The sequence below is a fragment of the Sander lucioperca genome, chromosome 9 (assembly GCF_008315115.2).
Source record: "Sander lucioperca isolate FBNREF2018 chromosome 9, SLUC_FBN_1.2, whole genome shotgun sequence".
Lineage (NCBI taxonomy): Eukaryota > Metazoa > Chordata > Actinopteri > Perciformes > Percidae > Sander > Sander lucioperca.
Window position 1 is genome coordinate 25766789 of NC_050181.1, and position 27442 is coordinate 25794230.

Here is a 27442-nt window from a genome sequence, read left to right on the forward strand (position 1 = left end):
GTTGTGTATTGTTTTCAGTGTGTGTGTGTGTGTGTGTGTGTGTGTGTGTGTGTGTCCTCCGCCTGTTGGCCCAGCTGGCGGTCGACTCTTCGTGGTCAACTGAGGAGCATCACAGAGGAGGCGGTTGCCATGGCAAAAGTGACGTGTGATTCATATTCAAACGGCTTTTCATAGTTTTCACCAACACATGCAGCCAGCAGCTCTGATCTCAACTAAATCAAAACTGTCACGCTGTCAATACATTTGTTCCAGCATCACTTTGAATCAGTAAGTGAACCGACTTTTGATGGCTTCCTGATCACGCCGCTTGTTCTCAATATTATCTTTAAACTGAAAGCAAAAATAAAATCTGTTCATTTTTTATTTCTTGTCAGTTTTAATGAGGATGCAGAGGTTTGGGTGAATGAAGACTTTTCGTAGCTGTGGAAAAAAAATGCTTGTCTCTGGACTCTCCACTTTATTTGTTCCAGACAACAGGCTCTCAAGCTCTGAGGTAATAAATCTGAGCTCAGCTGCGATGCCACAGGCGCTCTGCTGTGTTCGTGTGTGACAGAGGGGGAGAAAATAGAGGAGTGTGTTGGGGAAACAATGTTTTACATTACAACAACACAATTATATGAGCCGTGGCAGCAGCAGCAGCTCGTTGAGGCTGTTACCAGAAAACAAAATGGTTGGATGCATGAACAAAACTGATTTGTCATTCTTCAGTCCTTGCCACTAGGGATTACAAATGTAATGTTTGTCCTGAGAGTGGCACCAGAGGAAAGCTTTTATTTTAGGACATCTCAGACTTATTTACTTGTAGCGCAAGACTACACAAGCATGTACAATATTAGTGTTCACACACTGGACCTTTTATATACCTGGGGGGGTTAAAAAGTATATCCACTAGTTTACCAAATAACAAAATATTGCCTTTTCAATTTCACAAAAGGTAAAAATAACCAAACCTGTTAACACTGAGGGGTGAAAAGCAGCAGTATCGCCTCGCCGATTTCCTTGGATTGTGGTTGCACCTGGATTGTGGTTGCGGCTGCTGCCGGGGTCCTGCCCGACGTCCTCCACTGCTATTGCTAATATTATTAGTCATAGTTCTAATATCTTTATCTTTACCGTTATTACACTTACTGTTCACCCTCTCATTCCATTATACCCACTGCTAAAATTATGAGTCATATTTCTGTATTTCTCTCTCTCTCTCTCTCTGCCAAGATGGCCGCCCACCAAGAGCCAGGTTCTGGTTGTGCAACAGGTTCTCACACCCATCTCGTAAAATATGGACGCTTGGTCAGGTGCCTTTGTCGTTCTTATTGACGCTAAAAGTTGCCTTTAGCACTTTAAGTAAATGTGCTTGGTCGGGACTATTGCCGTCCCTTTTGACGCAGTTATGTTACGGAAAAGGTTGTGGGTGGGCTTACGGTGCCGTGACACGAGGGAAGAACAGGTCGGTTGGGTTTAGGAAAGGGTTGTGGGTGGGCGTACGGTTCTGTGACACGCGGGAAGAACGGGTCGGTTAAAGAAAAAAACGACTATAGCAAGCGTGACAAGCGGGACGAGTTCGGAGTGAGAACGGGTTGGGTTGTGGCTAGAAGGGCTCCAGCTTGCGCCGGAAATTATGCAAAGATCTCACAAAATTTAAAATAATAAAAATGTAATTTTAATACTTTCACCAAGGAAATGCGCGTTCCTCGGAAGGGTTTTAATGCAAACCATGATATTTTTTCTATACTTAACTAGTCGTTTTGGTGCCTAAACTTAACTGTCTGCACTACTTTTTCTCGGCTAAACGCCTTAGCTGTATCCCTTCTAGCCACAGGTTCTGTGTGAGGTTTCTGCCTGTTTAAAGGAAGTTTTTCCTCGCCGCTGTCACACCAAATGCTTGCTCTTGAGAGGAATTATTGGGTCTCTGTATGTGAATTATAGTGTGGTCTAGACCTACTTTATCCGTAAAGTGTCCTGAGATAACGTCTGTTAAGATTTGACACTTTAAATAAAATTGAGTATTGCTACAGTAGGTTTCTCTTCCGAACCTTCTGCCGTGGTTGTTGTTGTCGGCCATATCCGAACTACAAAGATGACAATACAATCCTGCTTATTAGTAAAAACAAATGTCAAAACAGTTTCAAATGTTTTGTCATTTCTCATAAAAACCTTGTGAAGCCTACTGTGAGTCTCTCTTTCCTCTAGTGTCGGTTGTTCAGATCCACTGAGAATCTGTTGGGTTTTTCAACCAGCTGGCCAGCAGGAAAAAGCCATTAGAAAAATGGAGTGTTTGGCAGTGTTGCGTTCGTGGTCAGTCGGGTCAGAGACATCTGGGAACAGAAATGACCCGAACACACGAAGAGCTCAGCATCAACTTTAACCTCTGAACCCCTGAGAGCCAAAGCTGCCTGGATAATAAAGTCCATTAGACCTGTCAGGTTGTTTCAGTACTGCTCTTACTCCATAACTGACAGCATATTATTATTATTGTGCAGGGATGTTGTTGAGGATAAACAGCAGCATCAAACTAAAGAATAATTATTTCTGAACTTTGCATATAAATGATTGCTAAAGGTCGGATTGCTCCTGTTGAATTTTAATCAAAAGCTATTGTTTTGGTTAAAAAAAAAAGTAAAGTTCACTCCTTTTTAATTAATTATCATTGCAGCTGCTTATTATTCCACATAGCCTTGGGTTTACCTTTTTATCTCTATTTTCTTCCATATTTGAGGGTAAATCTCTAAAAGATGCCAGTTCGCTAGACATATTCTAGATGTCTCTGCATAATTCTTTACTAATTTCCCATGATATTTAAAAAGGTTGGGATCTAAATTAGAGTTTAAATAAGTTTTGTTTGTTCCAACAGTGTTTGTTTGCATGAGATTGAAGGGTTTCATTTTCTTACAACTCCATTCTGTGATTAGGTGCATTTCCGCTCAGAATGTCACACAACAAAATATCTCAAACATGTTTTTTTCTGCTTGGTTGAGAAAACTTGGCAAAACTTGAAAGAGAGAAGATGCTGATAGAAACATCCTGATATTTCTACTTGTCCTGATGCCCAAAAACATTCACGTCTTGCGGTCAGTTCGTTACAGGCCTCAGCTTCACGAGACAAAACGAAAGATAAAGAGTTCGTTACACTCAAGTCCACATATGTTTCCCACCACAGTGGCTGATAAAAACACTGGTCTACCGTATCCCCTAAAAATTACATTTATATACTACTTATATGTTTTGCTACATCCATTTTGATTGCTGCCAGGATTATGTCCCCTGGTAAAAAAAAATGTTTAGGTCTGGGAAGCACACAAGTTTACAAGTAGGAACTCTGACTTTGAGTTTTGGTAGCCTGGTCCTACCAGACTCTGGTACATTTCATTTGTCCAGAGAGTCTGGCCACTCTCCATTGACAAGTGTTAACTTCCTTGAAGGCGGGTACTCTGTTGAAGTTTAAAACTATTGGATCTGCCCAGAGCCACTCTGGATCTGCCATAACCAATCGCTAACGTTTGGTCGTGACGTCGGCTTCGCATCGCTAGCGTTAGCCTTAGCTAACTCCTTCACCACTAACGGAGCGAGCTGGAAAATCAAACTGTTCCCGAACCCCGTGGTGAGGAGGGCCACAACATCATGGCCACTTAAACAACTCAGCAAAGATTGTTCTTGCTCGGGCTTAACTTCTGGATATTCGGCAGCGTTGTCACAACGGACCGGATGGCTTTGCTCTCATCTTTCTCCGCCGCCATTATGGAAACTAGCGCACGACCTCAATGTCATCGTTCTCAGCCACTCCCTCCTCGCTGATTGGACCGGTAAAGATTTGACCGGAGAAAACCCAAGAATATACTGCAAACCCAGACGGAGTACTGAAGGAAAAAGAAAATTGAGCGGACGTACGTAGGAGGGCGGAGCCAGGCTAGAGTGTTGGTGGTATGAGGTCAAAAATTTGAGTTGTCTGGAATGCAGCATAACTGCAGCAAAGCTCCACCAGGCGTCAACCTCAGCCAAGATCTATTCAAAGGAGTGCAAACAACTGTGTTTAGGGCTGGATACCGAATTCCATACTTTTTAGGCACCGACCAAATTGTCTCTGAAGTATTTCATATTGAAAAATGCCTCGTCATTCAATACCAAACTTCAATACCTAAGGAGTAAATCTCATCAGCGTCAGTGAGCCAATAAGCACGCAGCATGCTTCTACCAAGATCTTATAATGTCTGCGATTGGCTGTCTAACATGTCTAACACGTTACACGTGGTAGAGATACGCAGGACAAACTATGTTACATAGAGACAGGGCTCACGTAGTAGGAGCTGAAAAATAAAAATATTTTTGCCGTAATGTTGTAATTTCTTTGTTTTATCAATTAAAAAGTAATATAAAAGTTTAGGAACTGTATCAAAGTCGCGGTATTGGTACCACAGGGGGTGCAAGGCAATATATCAATCTAGCGTATTTAACAATAAGTCCTCCAAACCATACGTTGATATAGATCATTCATTCCCTACCTACCCTCTAATACGACCCACAGTTTCACAAATTAGCCCCCCCCTAGCGGTGGCAGGAAAAATGTCCTAACACGCAAACCAGAGAACGTTAACGGTTGCAGTTTTAAAAATGTCGTTAACAGTATGAAACGGTTGCAGTTTGGTTAGGTTTAGGCACAAAAACTACTTGGTTATGTTTAGACAAAGATGGTGGTTTGGGTTAAAATCAGACGTTACTTCACTTCCAGTTACGCATGTGTCGCAGAACGTGATGTATTTTAGTTTGTTCTGTAAAGTAAAAAAAACAATCCTCACCGTTTACTTTTATTTTCAAAGGAGACATGAACCCTGGTCTCCTGGGTGAAAGTCCTGTGTTTGTTTGTAGGGCCCCCTTATTTGTTTTAGCCTTTGAACACATTTTTGATGCCCTTATATACTCCAAAACTTCCAAAAGTTGGAGCAAAAACCATAACCTTTGAGTATTGCGAGACTATACAGCGATTTGGTCCATGCGAGTTTAATAAGCGCACCCTAATGCATGGAAGGCCTTAATTTGGACATAGTTGTTACAATATTCGCGAAAATTGGTCCAAACATTCCTCTCATCATTACCGACATACTGGAAGTTGGCCATTTTTAATTGTATGTTCTTAAGTTATTGCTGTTTTGTAGTTTAACATAATTTTTTTGATTTGGTTGGGGGACCTGCCTCATAATGTGAAAATGTGGTGCTCTTATACTTCGTCACCTTACTTACGTAATTGCTGCTGGAACAAACGACTAATGTGGGCGTTTTTTGGGGGAGGACAGTCTGGTATTCATGTGTTGTGTAAAATCATGTTTATCTGGAAAGATGTATGAATCTTTGTTGAAGATATATCCAGGATGAGGTTGTGACTCCCGTTTCTCCTCAGTCCGTCTCCTCTGCAGAATAATCCTCACAGGTCTTACATCTGAAATCTAACAGACTCACACAAACATGCACTCTATAGTCACACACACACACACACACACACACACACACACACACACACACACACACACACACACACAAACAGCCAACATGCCAGTGGTCGCCATGGCAACTCCATTCTCCACATCTCTGCCTCTCCCGTTGTTCCTTCCTCTTCCTCCTCCTCCTTCACGTCCATCAGAAAATCCATACGAAAGAGGGAAACGAGAGAAACACAATCATTTGTGTCTGTCACCGTCGTGGTGGCCGGACGCTCCGCGTCGTTCAGTTTGATTTATTGATTTATTCATCTGTGATGTCTCTATTTGAAGAGATGAGAGAGTGGGAGGAAATTTAATGCTGCCATATGCAACTTTTACCACATTAAAATGGCAATGAATCAAATGTATGGGACACTGACTATGTTTACATGCGCATAATATTCCAGTTTTTGCCCTTATTCCAAAAAAGACAATATTCCGACTAAGCCGTTTGCATGGCTAATGAAAGAGAATATTCCTGTTACCATGCAGCCGTGCAAAATACGATTTTTTTCTAATACCAGCAGTGGCAGACTTCTTGGACCGTGTGAACACAGCGTCCCTCTTTCATTCCTTCAACCAGCTTCTTTTGAAAAGGTCAGCAATATGTGCTCATATCCAAAAATATCCAAGTCTTTGATGATGTATAAAAGTAGCTGTATTTCTCCTTCTTATCAGGTCTGCAGCCTTGCAAACTGGTTGGTTTGTGTACAGCAACCATAGCAACGCACAGAGCTGACTATAAGCCGTAAACAGGCAAGAGGCCGTAAACTGCGGTAAAAAACCTGATTGAGACGCATATTCAGAATGCGCTGTACACATGTCCAAAGAATGGCTCTAAAACCTGAATAATACTAGAATATCTCACACGTCTTAATCGAAAAATGCTAAACTTAGCACAAAAATTAAGGACATTTGTGTTTGGTAGATTATTTCTCTGTGGTAACAATGCTTTTTGGCAATAAATCTTATACCGTTGGAAAGCCTGTTAAGTTCCCTTTCATGGTGCCCCATTTGTAAGGAACATGCATTTGTGGGATGAGCAGCAGTGCTGAGTATGTGGATTGCGCCCATGAGATATTTGCCAAATCTTCTGCCATGTCCAGAAGATTTGACTGTCCTTCACCGTCAGGCCCGTTGCCGCTGGTGTCGTTAACACGTGCACTGGAACCTGAACATGTGGAGGAACGTTATGATCAGTGATGAGTCCAGATTCTGCCTACGGCAGTTGGATCATAGGATCAAAGTGTGGAGAAGACGCAGAGAACGCTATGCTGATTGCTGCACCGATAGAGTAACACCTTTTGGTGGAGGCAGTGTGATGGTGTGGGGCGGCATCTCCCTCACTGGAAAAATGAGGTTTGTCATCATTGGAGGCAATCACAATGCAGAGAGATATAGAGATGAGATTCTGCAACCAGTTGCAATCCCATATCTCCACAGTCTGGGACCGAACTCTATCCTCCAAGATGACAACGCTCGCTCCCCCAGGGCGGGGTTTATCAGAGACTATCTCCAGAATGTGGGAGTGGAGAGGATGGAATGGCCTGCCAGCAGTCCTGACCTCAACCCCATTGAACACTTGTGGGATCAGCTTGGACGTGCTGTTTGTGCTAGAGTGACCAACACAACCACGTTGGCTGACGTTGCAACAAATGCTGGTTGAAGAATGGGATGCCATCCCACAGCAGTGTGTGACCAGGATGGTGACCAGCATGAGGAGGAGGTGCCAGGCTGTTGTGGCTGTGTATGGTTCTTCCACACACTATTGAGCTTCCTGTTTGTGAAATGAATAAATTGTTAAATTGCCAATATGTCTTGTTTCTTCAAACTTCAATCATCCAATCCACCAAACAAGTCAATGGCAGAATAAGCTGTTTGGCATTGGCAGAGAAGATTTGGCAAATTTTTCATGGGCGCAACCCACATACTCAGCACTGCTGCTCATTCCACAAATGCATGTTCCTTACAAATGGGGCACCATTTGAAAGGGAACTAAACAGGCTTTCCAACGGTATAAGATTTATTGCCAAAAAGCATTGGTACCACAGAGAAATAATCTACCAAACACAAATTTCCTTACTTTTTATGCTAAGTTTATTTTCAGAAAAAAGGCCTTATTCTGAATATCCAAACGGAATATGCTGTTTACATGACCTGTGAATATTGCCATATTTGAAATAATAGTGGAGTATTGGTGTGCATGTAAACTTACTCATTGTAAGTCTGTATAATAAATTAAAAATTTGGTTTGCATGAAATTGACTTTAAAACTGATTTCTGTGGCCGTTTATGCTTTCCTGTGGGCGTAGCCAGCGAGGAGGTTGTTTCAAAAGCATGTAGAGCTCAAAAGTTAAAAGTTAAAAAAAAGTGAATAATTTATTTTCACTATAATTGAATCCATAAGTAACACAATGAATCAATGTATGACTAGTTTGTTCATGGGTTTTAATACATTTTCCATAATAAAACATTAAAAACAAAAATCCTATCAGGTGTCAGACCCTGGTACAAAATCTTATTAAATGGGGGTCCGTGGTTTAATTTGTGTCAGTTTAGGGGTCTTTGACACGAAACCGTTTGAGAACCAATGGTGTAGAGAACCTACGGTGGTCTTAAGAGAACATAAAAACCCTTAAAGGGGCTGATGTAGCTGTCAGTGATCTGGCTTGTACCAAAGTGCAGAAATGCGAGGAGGGAGCAGCAGTTATTACACAAAGAGAACTTACAAAACACACAAGCTGGTAATGTCCAAATAAAAGAAAAAAAAAACAAGGAACATGGAAGGAACGGGGAAATAAAAGAACACGAAAATATGGCTTACACTGGAAGGAAACACACAAGACTCACAACGGATGACGATAAACCAACCACAGACACAGAAAGCACACAGACTTATGCTACGTTCCAGACAAATTTTTAGCCCGTAAGTTACGACTTCAAGTCACGACTCACAACTTGGTAGCGTTCCAGGCAAAGTCACGACAAACCCTTCTAGCTAGCGTTAGCTAGCAGATACCTAATGTTGACGTTAGCTAACACTAGCTGATACTAGCGATTTCTAGTTGGTGACATATTTTGGGCTTCATTTAATAAACAGAACCTGTAGTAGTACACAATCGTATCTGTATTGTTTTGATTACAATGTGCAGAATTACTTTACGTTGCCTATTTATGTCTATTTATTTCTATATTTCTCTGTTAATCACCGGCGTCTGTACAGCATCAACAGGGGTCGCCTTTGTTGTTTATGTGTGTGTGACGTCAAAAACTGTAACAGGGAGTACAATGATCTTAACTTACAAGTAGTAAGTTACGGGTTTGACTGCCGTTCCAGGGCACTTTCACAGGTAGAAGGCTGTGAAAACATGGGTTACGGGTTGCCTGGAATGCACCCTAAATACACAAATAAACGAGGGTGAAACAAGGAACAGGTGACACGAGGGCTCAGGAACAGGTGAAACACATCAGGGCGGGGCAGACAATCACAAAGGCGGGAAAACCAAAAAGACAGGAAGTAAAACAAGACATAACATGGGAGAAACAAGGAAAAACACAGTAGACAGAAAACATGAGAAATAAAACAAGAAACCAGAACAAATAAACACAATAAAACAGGAAAAATCTACAACAGAAAACCCACAATCGTGACAGTAGCCTTACTAACTTGACTGAGTACAGAACAATGCCTGAAGAGGTGGACTTTTGGATTGAGTTAACCCTCTGAGGTCTAAGAACATTTTCACACATCTTCCTAAATTCACCTTTTTAGGGTATTTGCATAAAACTGATGCCCATAACATCAAATTGTTCAGAACAAACTCAGCTTTCCGTATAGTGGCGCCCACATTTTTTCTAGAGCAATTTGTAAAGAGATACTTTGGCACTTTGCTGAAACGTTGATGTTGGCTTTTTGAAATTCCTCAAATCTCTTTTAAAAACAAACTTTAACTTATGATGTGTTGTACCAATTGTTTCGGTCCGTGACATGAGTCTACCGAAGTCTTTAGGTTCCCAAAGTAGCGCAATATATGATTAAAATAGTAGATACATGTCTGAAATGAAATTTTGTAATATCGAACATGTTTCTGAGGTTTTCTCTTTGCCCGGCCATTTTCGGTCAAATGGCCTTTTGAATGGGACAGCTAGGGGCACTACTATGATCGCATCAAAATCACTATTTTTAAAACACTAAGAAGGCTCGACACAACATGAGACTTTGCTCCAAGTATCACCAGGGACTCTACACCTTAACGAAAGCATTGAGAACATTGTTTGTGTACACAGAGTTTCCTAAAAGAAAGGTTTTAACAACTCACTTTAGCTGTTGGTTTTTCCGCTCGCCGCCGTCTTGCCAGTCAAAAGTAGTCGATCTCCGAATGCAACGTAACAGGGAGGAGAGTAAAGATGGAAAGCTCCTAAAGCTTAGTTCCATATAAATGCACGCATAATTTGTTGTTTTGTCGTTAGTGAAACACAATATTGACCTTGTAGTTGAAAAAGGAGCCTCATATAAGAATGACATTTCCTCCTATGGAGTCCGTTCATTCGCATTTGGAGATCGACACTTTACAGGGTAAACAACATCTGCTACAGTGAGTTGTTAAAAACCTTCTTTTTAGTAAACTCTGTGAACACAAACAATATTGTCAATGCTTTCGTTAAGGTGTAGAGTCCCTGGTGATACTTGGAGCAAAGTCTCATGTTGTGTCGAGCCTTCTTAGTGTTTTAAACATAGTGATTTTGATGCGGTCATAGTAGTGCCCCTAGCTCTCCCATTCAAAAGGACATTTGACCGAAAACGAAAATACGGTCAATCTTAAAAGTGGCATTTCCGTCCTAATTATGCTTTAAAACGAAAGTTTGACTCAGGTACATTCACAAAAAGAACCTAGGTTGCATTTTGGCGAGAGTTACGCTTCAAGGCTTTAGGCTGCCCAAACGTTATTGTAGGCCCAGTTTATTATGCAACTTCATTTTATACAATATAAGTAATAGGAGGTCCTTGATCCGTCTCTCTTTAAGTTAACGGGTCCTTGGCTTAACAAGCATTGAAGAGCCCTGCTTTCGAGACAACGGTCGCCAACTCTTACACATTCAATTTAATCAACCACTCCATTTTGTCGTCATTAGTACACCAAAACATTTCTGGATTTTGAAGAGACATTTCATTTATGATGGGTGTTTTTAACGCGTCGTGATGAGGACAATACAAAAGAAAATAAGATTCATTCTCAACTTCTCCTCATTCATATAGTTCGCACAATCTTTTCTCTTCTTGGATGTTTTTTTTTTATATCTGAATCTGAAATGGATCTTTTCCTGCAAACCGCTCAGACTAAAAACTGATTTATTTTACAAGCTTGATCAATAAAAGTTTATACTGTAAATAATAATAATATAGTTCGAATGATGTGTGTCCTCATTAGGCATGTTTCACATCCTCTCCTGTCCTGTCACTTTTGTCAGAAAACATTTCCTGACTGATGTTCACAGGTACAGTCCTTGCACCGGACAACAACAGATGGCAGGACATATTCCTGCAGACACAGACGGATCAAACATATTCTTCTGCTTTTGAGACACAAACCCTTCCTCAGTGTCTGACTGAGCATCTTCTGCCATCTAGTGGACGTGTGTGCACACTGCAAGAGGTTTGTGTCACAAGGGAGGAATTTCATTTTCATGTCCACTCTGTTGGTACAGTTTTTACACAAAGGCCTGAAATAAAAAACACACACTCTCGGTCCATACGGGGACTTGAACCAGTGACCCTTCCTTCGGTTACTATTGTCGAGCTATTGCCACCCCATTCAACATTCTGACTTATTTCCAAATCATCTTTATAGATATAGAGATATTGGTTTGTATATACTGTTTTGGTCTTATTTTTGTAGTTTTTTTGTTTCCTGTCATTCATGTATTTCTCCACATGATTTGTCAACCAGTTCTCACTCTGAACTTGTATAATACGGACGTTTGGGCAGCGGCTGTCAGCGTCAGATACGACGCAAAAAGCGCCCTTCAGCGTGTGTGTAGAATGCATCGGGCAGAGCAGCAGCTACGCAGCGCTGGAAGAAACGACGTAGTATTAAGAGTGACAACGGTAGAGAGTAGTATGAAAGCCTGAAATTCCGCATAGGGAGGTTGGTTGTGGTGGTGGATGGGTCAGACAACACAGGACTTTCACCCCGGAGACCAGGGTTCATGTCCCACATGTCACGTTTTCTTAAACCAACTGTCCCGTTCTTCTTTTTCTAAACCCAACTGTCCTGTTCGTGTCCCGGAAACGTACCTTTTATAAACCCACCCACGACCTTTTCATTAACTTAACTGCGTCAAAAGTGACACCAATAGTCCCAACAAAGAGCGTTTAGATAAAGCACGTTTAGATATGACGCTAAAGGAGACTTTTAGCGTCAATAACAACGCCTACGGCACCTGACCAAGCGTCCGTATTTTATGCGATGGGAGTGAGAATGTGTTGGATTTGTATATGTGAGACTGGAAGATGTCTGTTAGATAGTCTGGTGGTGTCTTGTAATCCCATATGGGATGGGCCGAATGTTTAGCATGAACCAGAAATAACATAAAACCAACTAACTTACTTACTATAGATTACTAGAGATAGAAAACGTTCCAAGCTAAATACGTTTTTAGTCATTACCAATGTAGTTTCTTGTGTGTTCTTTCCAGTGGTGGAATGTAACTAAGTACTTTTACTCAAGTACTGTCCTTAAGTCCAAATGTCGAGGTTCTTGTACTTTACTTGAGTCTTTTCTCTTCATGCCACTTTCTACTTCTACTCCGTTACATTTCAGAAATATTGTACTTTTTACTCCACTACATTCATCTGACAGCTTTAGTTACTAGTTACTCTACACAATTAGATTACTGCACACAAAACACATGTAGTTTATAAAATCTGTTTGATTCTAAAGTAAACTAGCCAACAATATAACGATCTACAAGTCCAGCTGAGATGATCAGACCATTAAACACAAAACTGGTTGGATCCTTCACACTTTCTACAATGGGAGGATTCTTCTTTACTTTTAATACTTTAACTACATTTTCCTGATGATACTTACACTCTTACTGAAGTAACATTTTCAATGCAGGATTTTTACTTGAAGCAGAGTATTTCTACAGTCTGGTATGTGGTATTAGTACTTTTACTTACGTCAAGGATCAGTATACTTCTTCCACCGCTGGTTCGTTCAGCTCTTGACAGGATTTGAACCCTAAAACCCCGGTATTACCAACACTGCTTCTTAAGGAGCGATCCCTACTGGGGTTTCTGAGCTACATCAGTTCTTACACAGAATCTAAACTGGAAGTGGATTGCTTTTTTGTCACTCCCCCCCCCCCACTTTTTAGTACTTACATGTAGTGTATATATATATATATTTGACATGGTGCCACAGCGATCAAGCTCGAGAGTTAATGAGTTCATTGAAAACACCTTGTCCCTCTCACCGCCTGATTGCTGTTTGTGTGATGTGTGATTTCTAGATGAACATGACCTGTGAGTTCTGACAGTGATCCTGTGACTGAAACGTTATATAATAAATGTCACCCCTTCTTGGCATCTGAAAAAATACTTTATTCCGTTGTGACAAGCCTTTTAAAAGACCTGCAGATGTCCTGCCTGCGTGTTGCATTAATAACCGGGGTCACACAGAGTCTGCAGACACAGAGTTCCGCAGGTTTTATGCAGATTTTCAACAAATTAAAATAAAATTTAGAATGTTAACCCTCCTGTGGCCTGCAGGTCAAATCTGACCCATTTTCAAAGTTTCTACATCAGAACATTTGGGTTTCTTTCAAGCAAATTGCCCAAAAATAACATAATTGTTCCATACAACACTCAGATCACTACTTTAATAGAATTTTGGGTTTTTTATTCAATTTTATAGCATTTGCAAAAAGAATGAAATGGTTTTTAACACGTCTTCACCCCAATCCCCAACTAGATTTTCATTCTGGATCACTGCGGAAAACTGTAAAAAAAAAAAAAATCTGCTGATTTTGTTTGGATCTGTTAATAACTTACAAAGGAAACATCTCATCAGAGCAGCTCTTCACAAAAGAAATCCACTGACTTGTCCCCTTACATAGCCACCTTTATTTGAGGCATTAACTGTGAACTCAATCGCTGCATCTCATAGCCCTAAAATAGCCTCCTCGAGTCCTCCACTTGCCTCCCTTCCTCGTGTCTCCCTCCCACCGAGGAGGCATGGGAGAGACGCGAGGAAATCATCGGAGGAGAGAGGAAATGAGGAAATCTACTTTTCCCTTCAAAGAAACTAAATATCAGGGATGCACCGAATCCAGGATTCGGCTTCGGATTCGGCTGAATATTGGGCTTTTTGACGGGGTTCGGTTTCTGCCGAACCTTAGAATTTTCTTCCACCGAACCAAACCCTACGCTTGCACTACGTGCGCTACGCTGGTCGACGTAATGACGGCGCCATTGATTACGGGAAGGTGTTTACGTAGGTGGAGCGTTCAATGCAGTAGGCTGTGAGAAAGTGAAAATGGAACTTGTGAGCAGAAAAAGTGTAGTTTGGCAGTACTTTCAGTCAAAAGAAGGCGATTCAAGTCCAGCTACATGTTCAATTTACAATGCTGATTAGTCTGGTGGTGGCGAGGACCCTAAACTATACACAACATCACCGCTGTTAAAACATTTGGTATGAAACATCCGAAAGAATACGAGTTGTGCATGAAGGAATCTACAGACAGCAGCCAAAATGCAGCAACTTCAGGTACAGCAAAGGAAGGTCAGTCACAGCTAAAAACTTGTTAACCAGACCATGGACTGAGGATGGGAGTAGGATTCGGTATTCAGTTTCGGATTCAGCAGAATCTTAACCAGTGGATTCGGTATTCGGCTGAACCCCAAAAATCTGGATTCGGTGCATCCCTACTAAATAGACTGATAAATGGTCGCTAGTTCTGCATGCAGCCTAATGTTACAGATGATCCGGTCTGACAGAGATAAACAGCCATCAGCTCAGTCGGTCAGAGCGCAGAGGGTTTGGGAAACATCCAGCAGGTGTCCGTTTTCATTTCCAGCTCCTCTTCTTCACGCTTGACTGACCGTGGGCGGCTGTGGCACAGTGGTAGAGCGGTCGCCTGCTGATCGGAAGGTTGGTGTTTTGATCCCTGGCCCTGCAGTCCCATGTCAAAGTGTCCTTGGGCAAGACACTGAATCCTAAATTACCCCCCTGAGATGCTGTGCCATCGGAGTGTAAATGTGTGTGTGTTTATCTGATGAGCAGGTGGCACATTGTACGGTAGCCTAGGCCACTGTGTGTCAATGTGTCAATTTTATAGCATTTGAAGTAAAGAAATCGATGAAATAACGCTGAAAAAAGTGACAAAAATGTCGCAAAAGTGAATTAAACCTCAGGAAAAGCTTCAAAAACATCGCGGAAAGCGACCAAAAAGTTGAAAATTTTTGACCCAGGAAAACAAAAAGTTGCACGGTCGACGGGAAGACAACACAAGGGTTAATTCTTTAACGAAGCATTTTCAATCAAACGTCCTGCTGAAGAATGACAAAGACTCCCAGATTGTCATGGAAAATGACGGTGTGACTCAGGGGCCATCCACACGGAAACGCTTTTTGATGTAAACGCACAATTGTTTTGCATCGTTTTGTCCGATCGTCCAAATGAATCCTGAAGACGCACTTTTTTGAAACCTGGTTCCAGGTTTGGTGAAAAAAATTTGAAAACGCCGCGCTAGCGTCTTCGTTTGGACGGCGAATCGCCACACCCCTCAACCTCTAGCCTTCGACCCATAGACTGTTAATATTAATAGACAGAGCATGTGTGACGTCACCCATTGGTTTGTGGAGGTCTGCTATGAGTCGTCGAATTTGCCGTTACGGGCGCAGCCATCCTGGTCGCGGATGTGACGATTTTAGACGAGAGGGAGGAGTGAGGGAGGAGCCCTTACACTCTACGTTACGTTACACACTTTCACTGGCAATCACATCATAGCCACGCCCTGAAACACCCCCTGCTTTATCGACGATTTTAAAATCAACGAGACCATAATTAAAAAAATGAACATCATTCTGTGTTGCAGAAGACTTCAAACTAGAGATTGAGACCATAAACTAATTATGAAAATGTTTACTGAGGTAATAAATCAAGTGAGAAGTGGGTCACTTTCTCATAGACTTCTACAGAAAAAGACATCCTTTTGCAACCGCACGTGTCGCCCCCTGCTGGAATTCAGATAGAAAGCAGGTTTAAGGAGTCCCCCCCTGCTGGAATTCAGGTTTAAGGTAGCCTCGTGAGACCGTCCTGATCTCGCGAGCTCCAGTTTTCCACTCGCAGATCAGTCTGGCATCTTGAGATAGAGTCAATTTGGAGCCGTTCGCCAAACGACCGACCAATCAGCGTTGGTTTTGAGGGTGTTCAGTCTAAACAACATGGCGGCTTCCATGGATGAGATGAGCGTAGCTATCGCGCAAGTTTTATCTGAATTAGAAAGTATTCCTTCATTGAAAGAAGAGCAAAAAAACGACACTGGAGGCTTTTCTCGGTGGAAAAGATGTTTTTGCTCTTCTCCCGACTGGTTTTGGCAAGAGTTTGATAGTTGTGGAGAAAATTAGCCTCGTGAGACCGTCCCTATCTGGTGGAGTCAGGTTAGTGATAGACAGATGGTTTATCCAATCACCTAACCAGTATTTTTGCCCCTTCCCAAAAGTTCTCCAATGGAAAGTTCCCAGATGGATATGCCGAGCAAATGCGAAGCAATCCATCTGGCGGAGTCAGGTTAGGTTTAAGGCACTTCTGCATTTGCAGCACTTTGCCGAACCGGATGCGTTGTCCATTAATATTAACAGTCAATGCTTCGACCTCTTATCCCGCGACAACGTCTCATAACAACAACAATCGCGGACTACATGCTTGTGTTCCTGCTGGAGAAGACATTGAGCCTATTAGGGTTACTAGGGCAAAATATTATGCTCTTGTGCCACAGGATGTATACTGTGCGCAAGCTTTATGCGCATGCTCCGCCTCTTCTTCTCCGTTTTTTGGTGAATTTCTGTAGCAGAAACAGCGCCACCTATAGGCCTGGAATATGAAGTAGCGTGTTGAGTCATTTACAAATGGATCCATTTGGATGCAAATATTCTTGAAACGATGCCAGGGAAGACGGGGAAAAAAAAAAAGATTGTTCTGGTACGTGTGGACGTGGCCTCAGTTCTGATCAAGGTTGTTGTATTTATCCCAAAATATGCTGTATGTGAACACAAATGATAAACGAGCATACATATTATTTAAGAATGAATTAGAAATCATACAATCACAGTTTACCTCCTTCCCGATATAACCTTCTCTGCAAACATGACAAAATAAAGGCAACCGGACACATGGCTTATATAAAAAATTAGACCCCATTTTATTGTGCTCTCATATATAAAAGAAATACAAAAAAGAAACATCGACACTGGGCGAGGGTCAGAGCGGGATGGAGGTTGTTTGGGTTTTGGGCGGGGGGGTGGGGTGTGTGGGTCATTGGCGACATAAAAAGGGGGAGTGGAAACGACAGGAGGAAACGCCAGACAGTCCGAGGGGATCATTGCAACAGACATGGAACAGACGAGGGCGGGCGGAAACAGAACGCAGGCGTCCCGTCGCCTCCCCCCCTCCCCCTCCCTCCCTCCCTCCCTCCCTACAGCACTATCTCCTCTTCATCCTCCTCTTTCAGGAACAAAAGTGGACTTTCAGTTCTGCCAACATTCATCAAAAGCAGAGCAGCTTCAGGAGGCAGAAACTATCTCATTGGTTGAGTTAAACCTGAGTGGGAGGAGCCAGAGAAAGCTGATTGGGTATCACCTGTGACACAGCCAATAAACTGGAGAAACGCCCACCAAACGAGAGAAAACATATCTGGATTGGATTTCTGAGGACTATGGTTAACTGCTCCTCAGATCTCTGCAGGGTAAATCCAGACAGCTAGCTAGACTATCTGTCCAATCTGAGTTTTCTGTTGCACGACTAAAACAACTTTTGAACATACATGTTCCAGCAAAACAAGTTCCTTCCTGAGGCTATTTTGCAGAGGCACTGTTGCTCCGTACGGGTCTTAGCGTCGCCCATGGCGATTGTGATTGGTTTAAAGAAATGCCAATAAACCAGAGCACGTTGTGGAGGAAGGTCTGCCAAAGCGAGACTAGGCTGCAGCTAATCTCAACAACCAACTCATTTGAAATAATTAGTCAGTCACTCAAGTCTGTTCGGTGTGTTCCATGCCGTCCGTCCGAGGGGCCGTCGTCCTTCATTTTGGCTGATTTGACATGTATAATCGTCGGGGCGGGCACTGTTGGCAGTCGGACTCAAATGACCAATCTGATTGGTGGAGAGCTAACCCGGAAAGGGAGAGCGGGATGAGTGTGACTAGAGTCTCTCAAAATCTGACGAAAATCTTTTAAACTGACCTTTGTTGATCTGAAATGAAGACATTCAGCAACTGCATGGTCTTTGAATTTCCGGAGAAACCAGACCCACGTGACGCATTCGTCCAATCAGCTGCCGGTTTTCATTTTTGGGCGACAATACAGATTAGTGCCGCCTGCTGTTATGGAGACGTATTATGTCTCGTCTCTTCAGTGTGTTCTGAGGCACTTTTTTGACCAACTCGGGGAGACTGATCAGTCCAACTGCCTTTTCTGCCGATGGTCGGCCGTCTGATCAGTGTGTCTGCAGCTTAAGGCTGCATTCACACACACTGCGTTGGTCCTCAAATGATCTGTCGCAAACGCAGTTCATTCCATTCATTTTGAATGGGGGTAGTGCGTTTAGGCTGTGGCTGTGGGAGCCAGAGTGGGGGGAGCCGGAAAAACCTGCAGTGGCCTGTGGCGAAAAGTTGAGACCAATTTAACTTTTTGGAGAAACGCAACCCGACGTAACGCTGCGACGGCCAATCCTACAAGCGTGGATCAGAATTGAGCTATGGTTTGAGGCGGTGTGAGAATCCCGTACAGGAAACAGGAAACATCACTGCCTTTATCGCTGCCACGACGTTTTAAAACACCAAAACACAAGCACTGAACTATCTGGGAGTTTGTGAAATAGCTGAGAGTTTCCTCAGTCCCTCCGTCTCTTTTCTTTCTCTTTCCGGGAAATGAAGCTGCCTTTAACCCTCATGTTGTCCTCAGGTCAAATTTTTCAAAGTTTTTTTATAACAGAAAATATGGGACGTCGAAATAAGCACTGAAAATGTAAAAAAAAAACAAATGAAAAGCAACAAAAACAATGAAACAACTGTCAAAAACACTGAAAGAAGACCTACAAACTTGAAAAACATTGAAAAAGTCACAAAAACTTGGGGAAAAGCCATACAAATGTTAAAAAAAGTGACCAAAGCATTGAAAAAAACACACAAAAACGTGGAAAAAAGAACTTTGAAAAAAGCAACGTAAACAAAAGGTTTTTTTTCGTGGTGGACGGGAAGACAACACAAGGGTTAAGGGCGCTCGGAAACATTGAGATCTAAAAATGATCTAATGGAAAACAGTAATTATGAAATATAATGTCTACTTGTGGTACGTTGGGGGGAGGGGGGGTAAAAGAACACAACAGGACGTTTCCATAATGGAGCAGCCCTATTAACAAGTAGCAACGAATGTATTCATCTGTCAATCAAACAGAAGGTGCATCAGTCTCATCCACACTTTTAGGCTACGTTCACACCGCAAGTCTTAATGCTTAATTTGGATTTTTTTGCTCAGATCTGATTTTTTGTTTGGCTGTTCACATGACCTTTTAAAATGTGGCCTATATCATATTCCAGTGTGAACTGTTTGCGGTTTCGAACTGACCCGCATGATCAAAAGAACAATACTAATGACATCAGACGCAGCACGCTGTTGCACTAAAGTTAGGGAGGAAGGAAGCATTTTCACTTTTATTTCAAGATGTTTGTGTAATGGCAGCCGTAACATTAATGAGCATCCACTAATTAGGTCTAACACCTCACTCTCCCTCCATTGACTTGCTCCATCACTGTTCTCCATTTTGTAGGCCTAGTCAAGTTTTTAATGTTATTGTCTGTGTCTAGGGCTAACTCCCGCCGGAGCAGAATTGTGACAAATGTCGATGTCAAATCTGCCTTGGTTGTTCACACACAAAAAATCAGACCTGGGTCTGATTCAGGACCACATATGGAAGTGGTCTAAATCTGATTTGAAAAAATCTGATCTGGGCAAGATTTGAGTGTTCACACTACTTCTGAAGAAGTCTGACCTGGTCACTTGACCCCCAAAAAAAAATCTGATTTGGGCCACTTTTGCCTGCAGTCTCAACGTAACATTTGTCATTTCTGTTTGGATTCTGACTCCAGTACAGGACCGTGATGTCCCTCTTATTAACCCGGCCTACAGAGCTCTGATGGCTCAGCTACTGTTCACACCGAGGAAACAGCCGTCGGTAAACACGACACCAGACCATTTTAAATTGCTGCAAAAGAAAATCTGAATGTGCGGCCTTTCTCGAATACTAAAGTTGCTGTGACTCCTGAAAAGACTTCCTGTTCTCCTTTTTTAATTTTTAATTTTGTTGTTAAAAAAAAAAAGATCTGAAATAAGAGCGACTATTCAGAGGTCTGGAAAAATCTTGCTGTTCTCCTATCGTTACTTACGCACCCGGGGCACCTGGGTAGCTCACCTGGTAGAGCACGCGCCCCATGTACAGAGGTCTGGTCCTCGCCGCGGCGGCCGCGGGTTCGGCTCCGACCTGCAGCCCTTTGCTGCATGTCGTTCCCCCTCTCTCTCTCTCCCCTTAAATGTATAAGCTGACCTGTCAAATAAAGGCCTAAAATGCCAGAAAAAGAAAAAAAAATCTTAAAAGAAAGCCTCATCCGCTGACGTTTAACTCAACCTCTGGAATTTATTCTGCCTGCAGAGTGTGGAACTAAAACTCCCGTGTGCCCTTCAGGACAGCTCAGTCTTATCAGCTGCTTCCGGGTGATGTCCCGCTCCCACCTCGGAGCTGCCGGGCGCTAACAACGTCCTCCGGTTGTAGTGGTGGTGGCCCTTCAGGATGCCCGAGTTGTTGTTGTCGTTTAGGATCTGCTTCTGCTTCTGGCGGTTCAGCGACTGCACCAGGCCGAGCACCACGGCCGCCAGCGAGTACTGGCCCGTGATCTTCCGCGGCTGCATGATGAGCGGGTTGGGCTGCACGCGGCCCAGCAGGTAGTGCGTGCGGATCTTGCCCTCCTGCTCGCTGATGCCCTTGACGTAGATCTCGCCGCGGTACTCAAAGGCGAAGCCGCGCTCCTTCAGGATCAGGTAGGTGTCCTCGGGCACCTGAATCTTGCCGCTGATCCCCGTGCTGTCCATGCGGCTCGCCAGGTTCACCGTCTTCCCCCAGATGTCGTACTGGGGCTTCTTGGCGCCGATCACGCCTGCCACCACCGAGCCGTGGGCCATCCCTGCCAAACACACACACACACACACACACAGGCGATCAGTTGTTGCTTCATTCTAGAGACCCGTTTTCTACACATCAGAGATCTGTTCAGTTATACAGTGCAAGGTTTAAAGACCTGGCTGTTGAGGACACGTTAAAATATGCGTCTAGAAACGGTGGTTGTACCCAGTGTTTGACACAATATAAATTTACGCTCAGTAAGTGGGTTAGACTTATTGTCATTTTGCATGACTTGTTGGTTTCCTTGTGTTTGAGCCTAATGCCAGAAACACACACTGCGAAGCGCCGTGAAGCGGCGCTATTTTCATTTCGGCGACTATGTTGTCCAATCTGTCTGTTCATACCGGCTGCGATCAGGCGCAGTGGTCGTTTGGCGACTCCTACATTTCTTCAGTGAGCCGTGTGTGTCAAGCCAGGCAGGTAATCACATACAGGAAGGCCACAGTGCAGCCGGATACTTTACAAAATAAAACATATTTCAAAATAAAACACCCAGGTTTTTGATGTTTTTGGCTGTCTTGACTTCTCACAGCGAGACACGCGATCAGGCACACGGAGAGAGAGAGAGAGACGGACGGACAGAGAGAGTGACACACACACACACACACACACACACACACACACACACACACACACACACACACACACACGTATGTACAGCCAGGCGGACGATCAGTCACAAATCTACAGGGTTTCCGCGTGCAGTGTGTTCCTGCTGTAATGATGAATGACACGGAGCTCTTACCGATCCTCAGCTCGAAGTTGTTGAATGAGTGCTTGTTGATCTCCTGGATGCTCTCGTTGAGGGCGATGGCGAAGTCAGCCAACGCACACAGGTGACCCCACTTATCTTCACATTGCTGCGGGTCAGAGAAGAGTCGCAGTCAGCCAAAGGGCAAAGACAAAATCTGACACTTGAGGAGGCGAGGAAACGGGATTCCAACCTGGCCGTCAGAAGAACTGCTGCTCATGTGTAGCAGCACCTGCAGACTCTTGCTGCATATTCACGCACACAATGCTACATTTGCTGACTCGTATTTCTTTTTGACTTCCGCTGCTACTACACATACTACTACTAGATTTATCGAGTCCTTCTCAGTTATTTTATTCAAGAGATGAGGTGCTTTGAGTTCACCTCTGCTGTAGCATATGTCAGCTTTTTGAGGATTGTCACCCCTCTACATCAGAGAATGGCAAAGGCTCCATAACTGAACCAGGGTCAGTATGACGGCTGTGGATACAACTTCAATACTTTAGAGCATAGGTGTAGATTTCAGGGGTCCCCTCCAAAATTTCGAAAAGGTACATATTTCCCTCTTAAAAAAATATGAAAAAACCCACTCCCCAAAAGAGATAAAAAATAACGGTTCAGGGCTCAAAACATGTACGGAAAACAAGAACTGTGTCTACTAAAAATGTGCTACTGTGGGGGGGTTAAAGAACACGACAGGATCGTGAACAATAAAGATGTGATGTTGACTGTCTGAATGTGTTTTATGTAGATTAGGCCTGTGGGCCTAAAGGCACTTAGTTGGGGTTAGGGTTAGTCATTACATAATTGTCAAATCGCAATTATTTTACATAATCGCCATTTGTTTAACCGCAATTAATTGCTAACATTAGTCCTAAGGGGTGTAACTGTTGATGGTAATGGTCAATTTTATGTTCATTAAAAAACAACGTTTTATGATAATAAAGAGAGGTGGTTTACTACATAGGCTATGTACTTGTGTTATTACATTATCTGGGTCACATGACAGTGATATAACCAAAAGATGTATCCTGGGACTCATTCAAAACTTTAATTTGTTTATAAAAATGAATACATAAATAACTATTTTTTAAATTTGACTGAAAGAGACAATTATATTGTTAATCACAGTTATGTCTGAGACAGTTATTGTACAGTAAAATTTGGAATTGTTTGAAGCTTCTGGCTTTAACAAGGTCTTGTTCTCTAACAGATTTGTTGTTGAGCTGAACATGATTCCTTTAAAAACATCCCGAAACACGTGGTTATGTTTTGAATATGCAGAAAGATTTTAACAATACAGGAGAATAATAAGTTCTTTTAAATAAATAGAGATATTTGCACCATAAAATGATGCATAAAAGGCTCACATTGTTGGATAATAATTCACCAGAATTTAAACCAAACCGACGCCAAGTCAGGTTGGCTCTGAATGCTTGGCCAGATTCTTAATCTTTGATGAGATATTTTCAGATTTAAATTGTACTTTTTCTCATTTTAGTCTGTATATTGGTGCAGAAAAGTTCTTGTACAGTTGCCACCCTATTAAAACGAAATAAACCAATGATGCTTTTGAGAGGTTTGGCTCTATTGTGTTACATCTGCTGTTGTCTCCTTTTTACAGCACAAACTGAACTTTGAGTCTGACATCTCATTTGGTCAATTTAAAAATAAAGTGTAAAGCTGCCAGGAACCCAAAATACAAGTTCATAATACAAACAATCTACAGTTATATTTAGTCCTAATCACTCAAAATATTATTAACAGTTTTAGGTTGTAAAAATATATTGTTTTACATGCAAATTAAGCAGAAAGATTAATAAGGAATACAACTATAAGACTGTTTTTTTTGCCAGTTTTTGCACCTTTATAATTGAAAGTCTACAGTGAGTTGATGTCAATCAGCAGATGAAATCCACCGAAGAATTTTGGAAAACTGCAAACAAGTTCTGTATTTGCAAATTAGCAATTTGTGTTTGTGTCTTGTGAGCCTAATTTGAACATGAAGTTCCCTGCTCGACGCTGTCTCTCATCCGGGACAGCCTGCAGGTTAGAAACAAGCAGACTGACATACGTTGGAATGAACCGTGGAGGATCTCACCTGCTTTTCAGGCGACAGACCGGAGACGGCCATGTAGGTGCTGCCTATCGTCTTGATCTTCTCGATGTCCTGGAAACGCTCCTCGCCTAGCAACTGTGAGAAGTGATACAGTGAAAGAAATGTTTACTTTCCTGATCTCAAAGAAATTAATTCAAGACTTGATCTTTGATACATGTATTCTCCTTCATATCCATCCTTCTGCAAGTCGGCTTTTTAACCAACTGATTATTATATCTAAAGCCCAGTTCAGACCAAAGATTCGTGACGAAAGCACGGTAATGTTATATCACTATCGCTAACGTTATCCACATTCATATTTAGATGCAACAAATGATTTATTCAGCTACAAAAAAGCCTGGAAGTCGTAAGTTAGAACCTAAGTATAAAGAGGCGTTGCTATGGAGATGATGATGATAATGTCTCGTCGCAAATCTTTGGTCTGAACTGGCCTTACAAAAACAATCGGCCATTCTGGCACGTTTTTAAATGGGCACTGCAGTTGTATTATTATAAACTAGAAAAAAACATAAAATCTTTGCTGATAAGGAAACTGCACAAATAAAAATCCTATTACTACTTTTAACCATTCTTCTGTTTATTTTGTTAATAAAAATGTTCTGCCTGGCCTACTTTCAGCACAGGAAGTCCCATTTGGAATCTTTTTTTTTTTTGATAATGTTTTTGGGGCTTTTCCCTTTATTAGTAGTAGAGACAATGGATAGACATGAAAGTGGGAGAGAGATGGGGGATGACATGCAGCAAAGGGCAGCAGGTCGGAACCCGTGCCGCTGCAGGATTCAGCCAACATGGGGTGAACGCTCTTACTGTGTGAGCTAGAGGCCACCCCCCATTTGGAATCTTTTTACAGGACTGAAGAATTTCCACTTCTGACTAGAAATGGAGTTCCTGCAAGCTCAGTTTTCCTGACAAACCGCAAATGTCAGGTACGATATTGCCCTCTGTCAGTTTACCCTCCTCCAGCTGTTTATGAATGCAGCATAAACAGAGGAGGAGTTGTGTACTCAGCATGAGCGCTGACATGGCTGAAAAAGTGCCATCGACTGAAGCTGCATCAGGAGAAAAGTCAGCATAAGACAGCAAAATCCTGGATACCTGACAGACTCACACACTGAGGCTACATTTAGATTTCTACGTTTTGGTTTAAAACTAAATAGCTTCTGCTACGTTTCCCCCTCTCACTATGTGTTCATGTTTCAGTGCATTACTTAGTTTAAAATATTTCTATTTTAGGTATATAACATACTCATTCCCCCTACTTTGATGTTTCTCCCTCTCATTCCCCATGCTCTGGCGTTTCCCCCTCTCATTCCCCCTGCTCTGGCGTTTCCCCCTCTCATTCCTCCTGCTCTGGCGTTTCCCCCTCTCATTCCCCCTGCTCTGGCGTTTCCCCCTCTCATTCCCCCGCTCTGGTGTTTCCCCCTCTCATTCCCCCTGAGATGTTTCTCCCTCTCATTCCCCATGCTCTGGCGTGTCCCCCTCTCATTCCCCCTGCTCTGGCGTTTCCCCCTCTCATTCCCCTTGCTCTGGACACATTTGGAAACACTTCTGACCCGTTTTGGTTTGGAATCTGCGGGGTTGTGTTTCAGTCTCAACGGCTGCCAAACGGAGATCTTTGGCAACACCGACACTGACGCCAACGTTTCTCCTCCTGATTGGGTCTTATCGGTCACGACGTCTCGTTCTCTGAGACTAAAGCTACTGACGTTACCATGGCAACTACCAGCAGCGGGCGGAGTACATGTTGCCTCCTGTTTATGCCCAGTACACCAGAATGTTGATGAGATATTTTGGTTTGGGCGTGTTAGTTTTAACAGAGATTAGTTCTTCTACTGCAGCTAAAAACACAGAGATCGCTTTTGGCTCAAAACTCCACTTAAAAACCATAGTAATGTACATGTAGCCTAAGCAGCAGAAACAGAAATTTTAAGACAGCTCAACACTTATTTCAACACCTTGGCTATTCTGAGCTACATAAACATATTGTAAAAGAAATGTGATGTTGCAAAACACCAGAAAATATTCCGTTTCATGTGATTAACAGTTTTGCCAATTGTCCTCTGATGTTATTTTGTGCTGCTCATATTCTGAGCCACTCTGCCATCTTCCTCTCTGTGTGTCTCTTAAGGCGAGTTCCCCGATGGAGAAAAGAGAAGTCTGTTCATGTTCGAGGAGTGAGTGAGGAGTGTGGCCCGAGGCAGCAGAGAGCTCAGCTGGTGTCTGCCTGTCTCGCCTCTTATTAGGAGACTTGGACACTTTCTGTCAAAAACTCAGTGTGGAGGCTCGATCAGGAACACGGGTTCCTCCAGACTTCAGTCTGTCCACACCCAAGATGTGCCAGAGCTTCAGCAAACTTCAGCAAGACAGTGTGGCTTCGAAAATTTCTTTTCTGCCAGTTTCACAAATTCAGTTTAAGAATTTTCTAGAAAAGTGAATCCTACATATAAAAATATCCTGAATATAAACTTTAAGTCCAGCTGCTCTGCTGTTAATGCTGTTAGATGTGAAGACGGTGTGAGCCGTGTCAGGAGGGGGGGTCCTCAAATTTCCTAAAGTGGGAAAGGTAAATTAAGCATGTGTGGGTATACTTCTCCATTGTTTTTTCTGCCTTTTTGAACTGTGTAGGAACTGATTTAATCTGAAATTGTTTAAATAACTGAAAGTATGTGGTTTTTTCTACTATTGGACAGAGGTATATATACATATTTTTTGGAGGGAATCCTGAAGTCCTACTATTCAAACTACAGCAAATCCTTCTGTAACTCTGTAAGGGAAATCAATACATCTCAGTAGTGATCTGAGTACTACACAGACGTGTTAATATGAACGCAGATTATGAACTTGGTTGTGTTTGAGAGGTTTCAGTGGACATCTTGACATATTTTGGCTCGTTGTTGGAAACAAACTTCTAAGACCCGTCTTTGAAACCTTCAGCGTGTTTTCTACTGAAAAGACTCCTCTTCACTGTTTCAGTTTCTTAGCATTGTTCTGGTTTCATTATAGTAGACATAGACAGTCGCAACTGTGCAACATTGATGCGACCAGACGGTCGACATAAGCTCAGTGTTTGCTGGAAAGTCAATGACCAGAGTTTGACCCTTTGCTTCATAATAAAGGCATAAAGGGCAGAGGAGAGATGACAAGAAAGGAGGAAGAGCGAGATGGGAACGACATGCAGCAAAGGTCCCGTAATGGTTGACTTTGCAGTCGACGAAAAACATTTCATTTAACAAAATAAGCCCATGATAATCCTCTCTTTAGAAATTGAAGGTTTTATATGAAAACCTATGTGGGATTGCAGGGACCTGGGTTCCATTCAGCCCAAGATTATTTGTTCTAGGAGATGGGTTGTAAGCGGGATAGATAAGCACATAAGAAGCTGGTTCCAAACTAGTTTAATGGGTCTGGGTCAAAATAAATAAAAAAATAAAATTAAAAATTCTTAATCACCCAAAAAAGTAATGCATCTCAGTAGTGTCCTTGTAGATGTTTTTAGTCTCTCTGGAGTCGTTTCTATTGGATAACCTGCAGACGTAAGCTCTCCTGTAGTTTCTTCCTGTACATTAATCAGTTCTGAAGTGTTCTGGGGGAATAATCTGGATGTTTTAATCAAAAATGGACAATGCTGACGCATGTTTGAAAGTTGGGC

The 27442-nt window shown here is 42.5% G+C and overlaps 1 protein-coding gene and 2 long non-coding RNA genes across 4 annotated transcripts in view; 1 reads left to right on the forward strand and 2 right to left on the reverse strand.

Annotated features, from left to right (window-relative positions):
• LOC118495754 overlaps positions 1-27442 on the forward strand; it is a 257782-nt gene that overhangs the window by 171092 nt on the left and 59248 nt on the right. Inside the window, exon 3 of the long non-coding RNA XR_004898183.1 lies at positions 21318-21325. This is a non-coding gene — a long non-coding RNA (uncharacterized LOC118495754). The remainder of the gene's footprint in view (positions 1-21317; positions 21326-27442) is intronic.
• Positions 9221-9451, reverse strand: LOC118495755. The gene is made up of 2 exons (XR_004898185.1): positions 9408-9451; positions 9221-9343 (listed from the first exon to the last, which is right to left on the reverse strand). It is a non-coding gene; the product is annotated as an uncharacterized LOC118495755 (long non-coding RNA).
• adcy8 (adenylate cyclase 8 (brain)) overlaps positions 20227-27442 on the reverse strand; it is a 122929-nt gene continuing 115713 nt past the window's right edge. For both annotated transcript variants that reach the window (XM_031292186.2, XM_031292178.2), the window contains 3 exons: positions 23776-23868; positions 21669-21783; positions 20227-20924 (listed from right to left, as the gene is read on the reverse strand). In XM_031292186.2, coding sequence (XP_031148046.1) covers positions 20425-20924; positions 21669-21783; positions 23776-23868 — 708 coding nt within the window. In that variant the 3' untranslated portion in view covers positions 20227-20424. The remainder of the gene's footprint in view (positions 20925-21668; positions 21784-23775; positions 23869-27442) is intronic.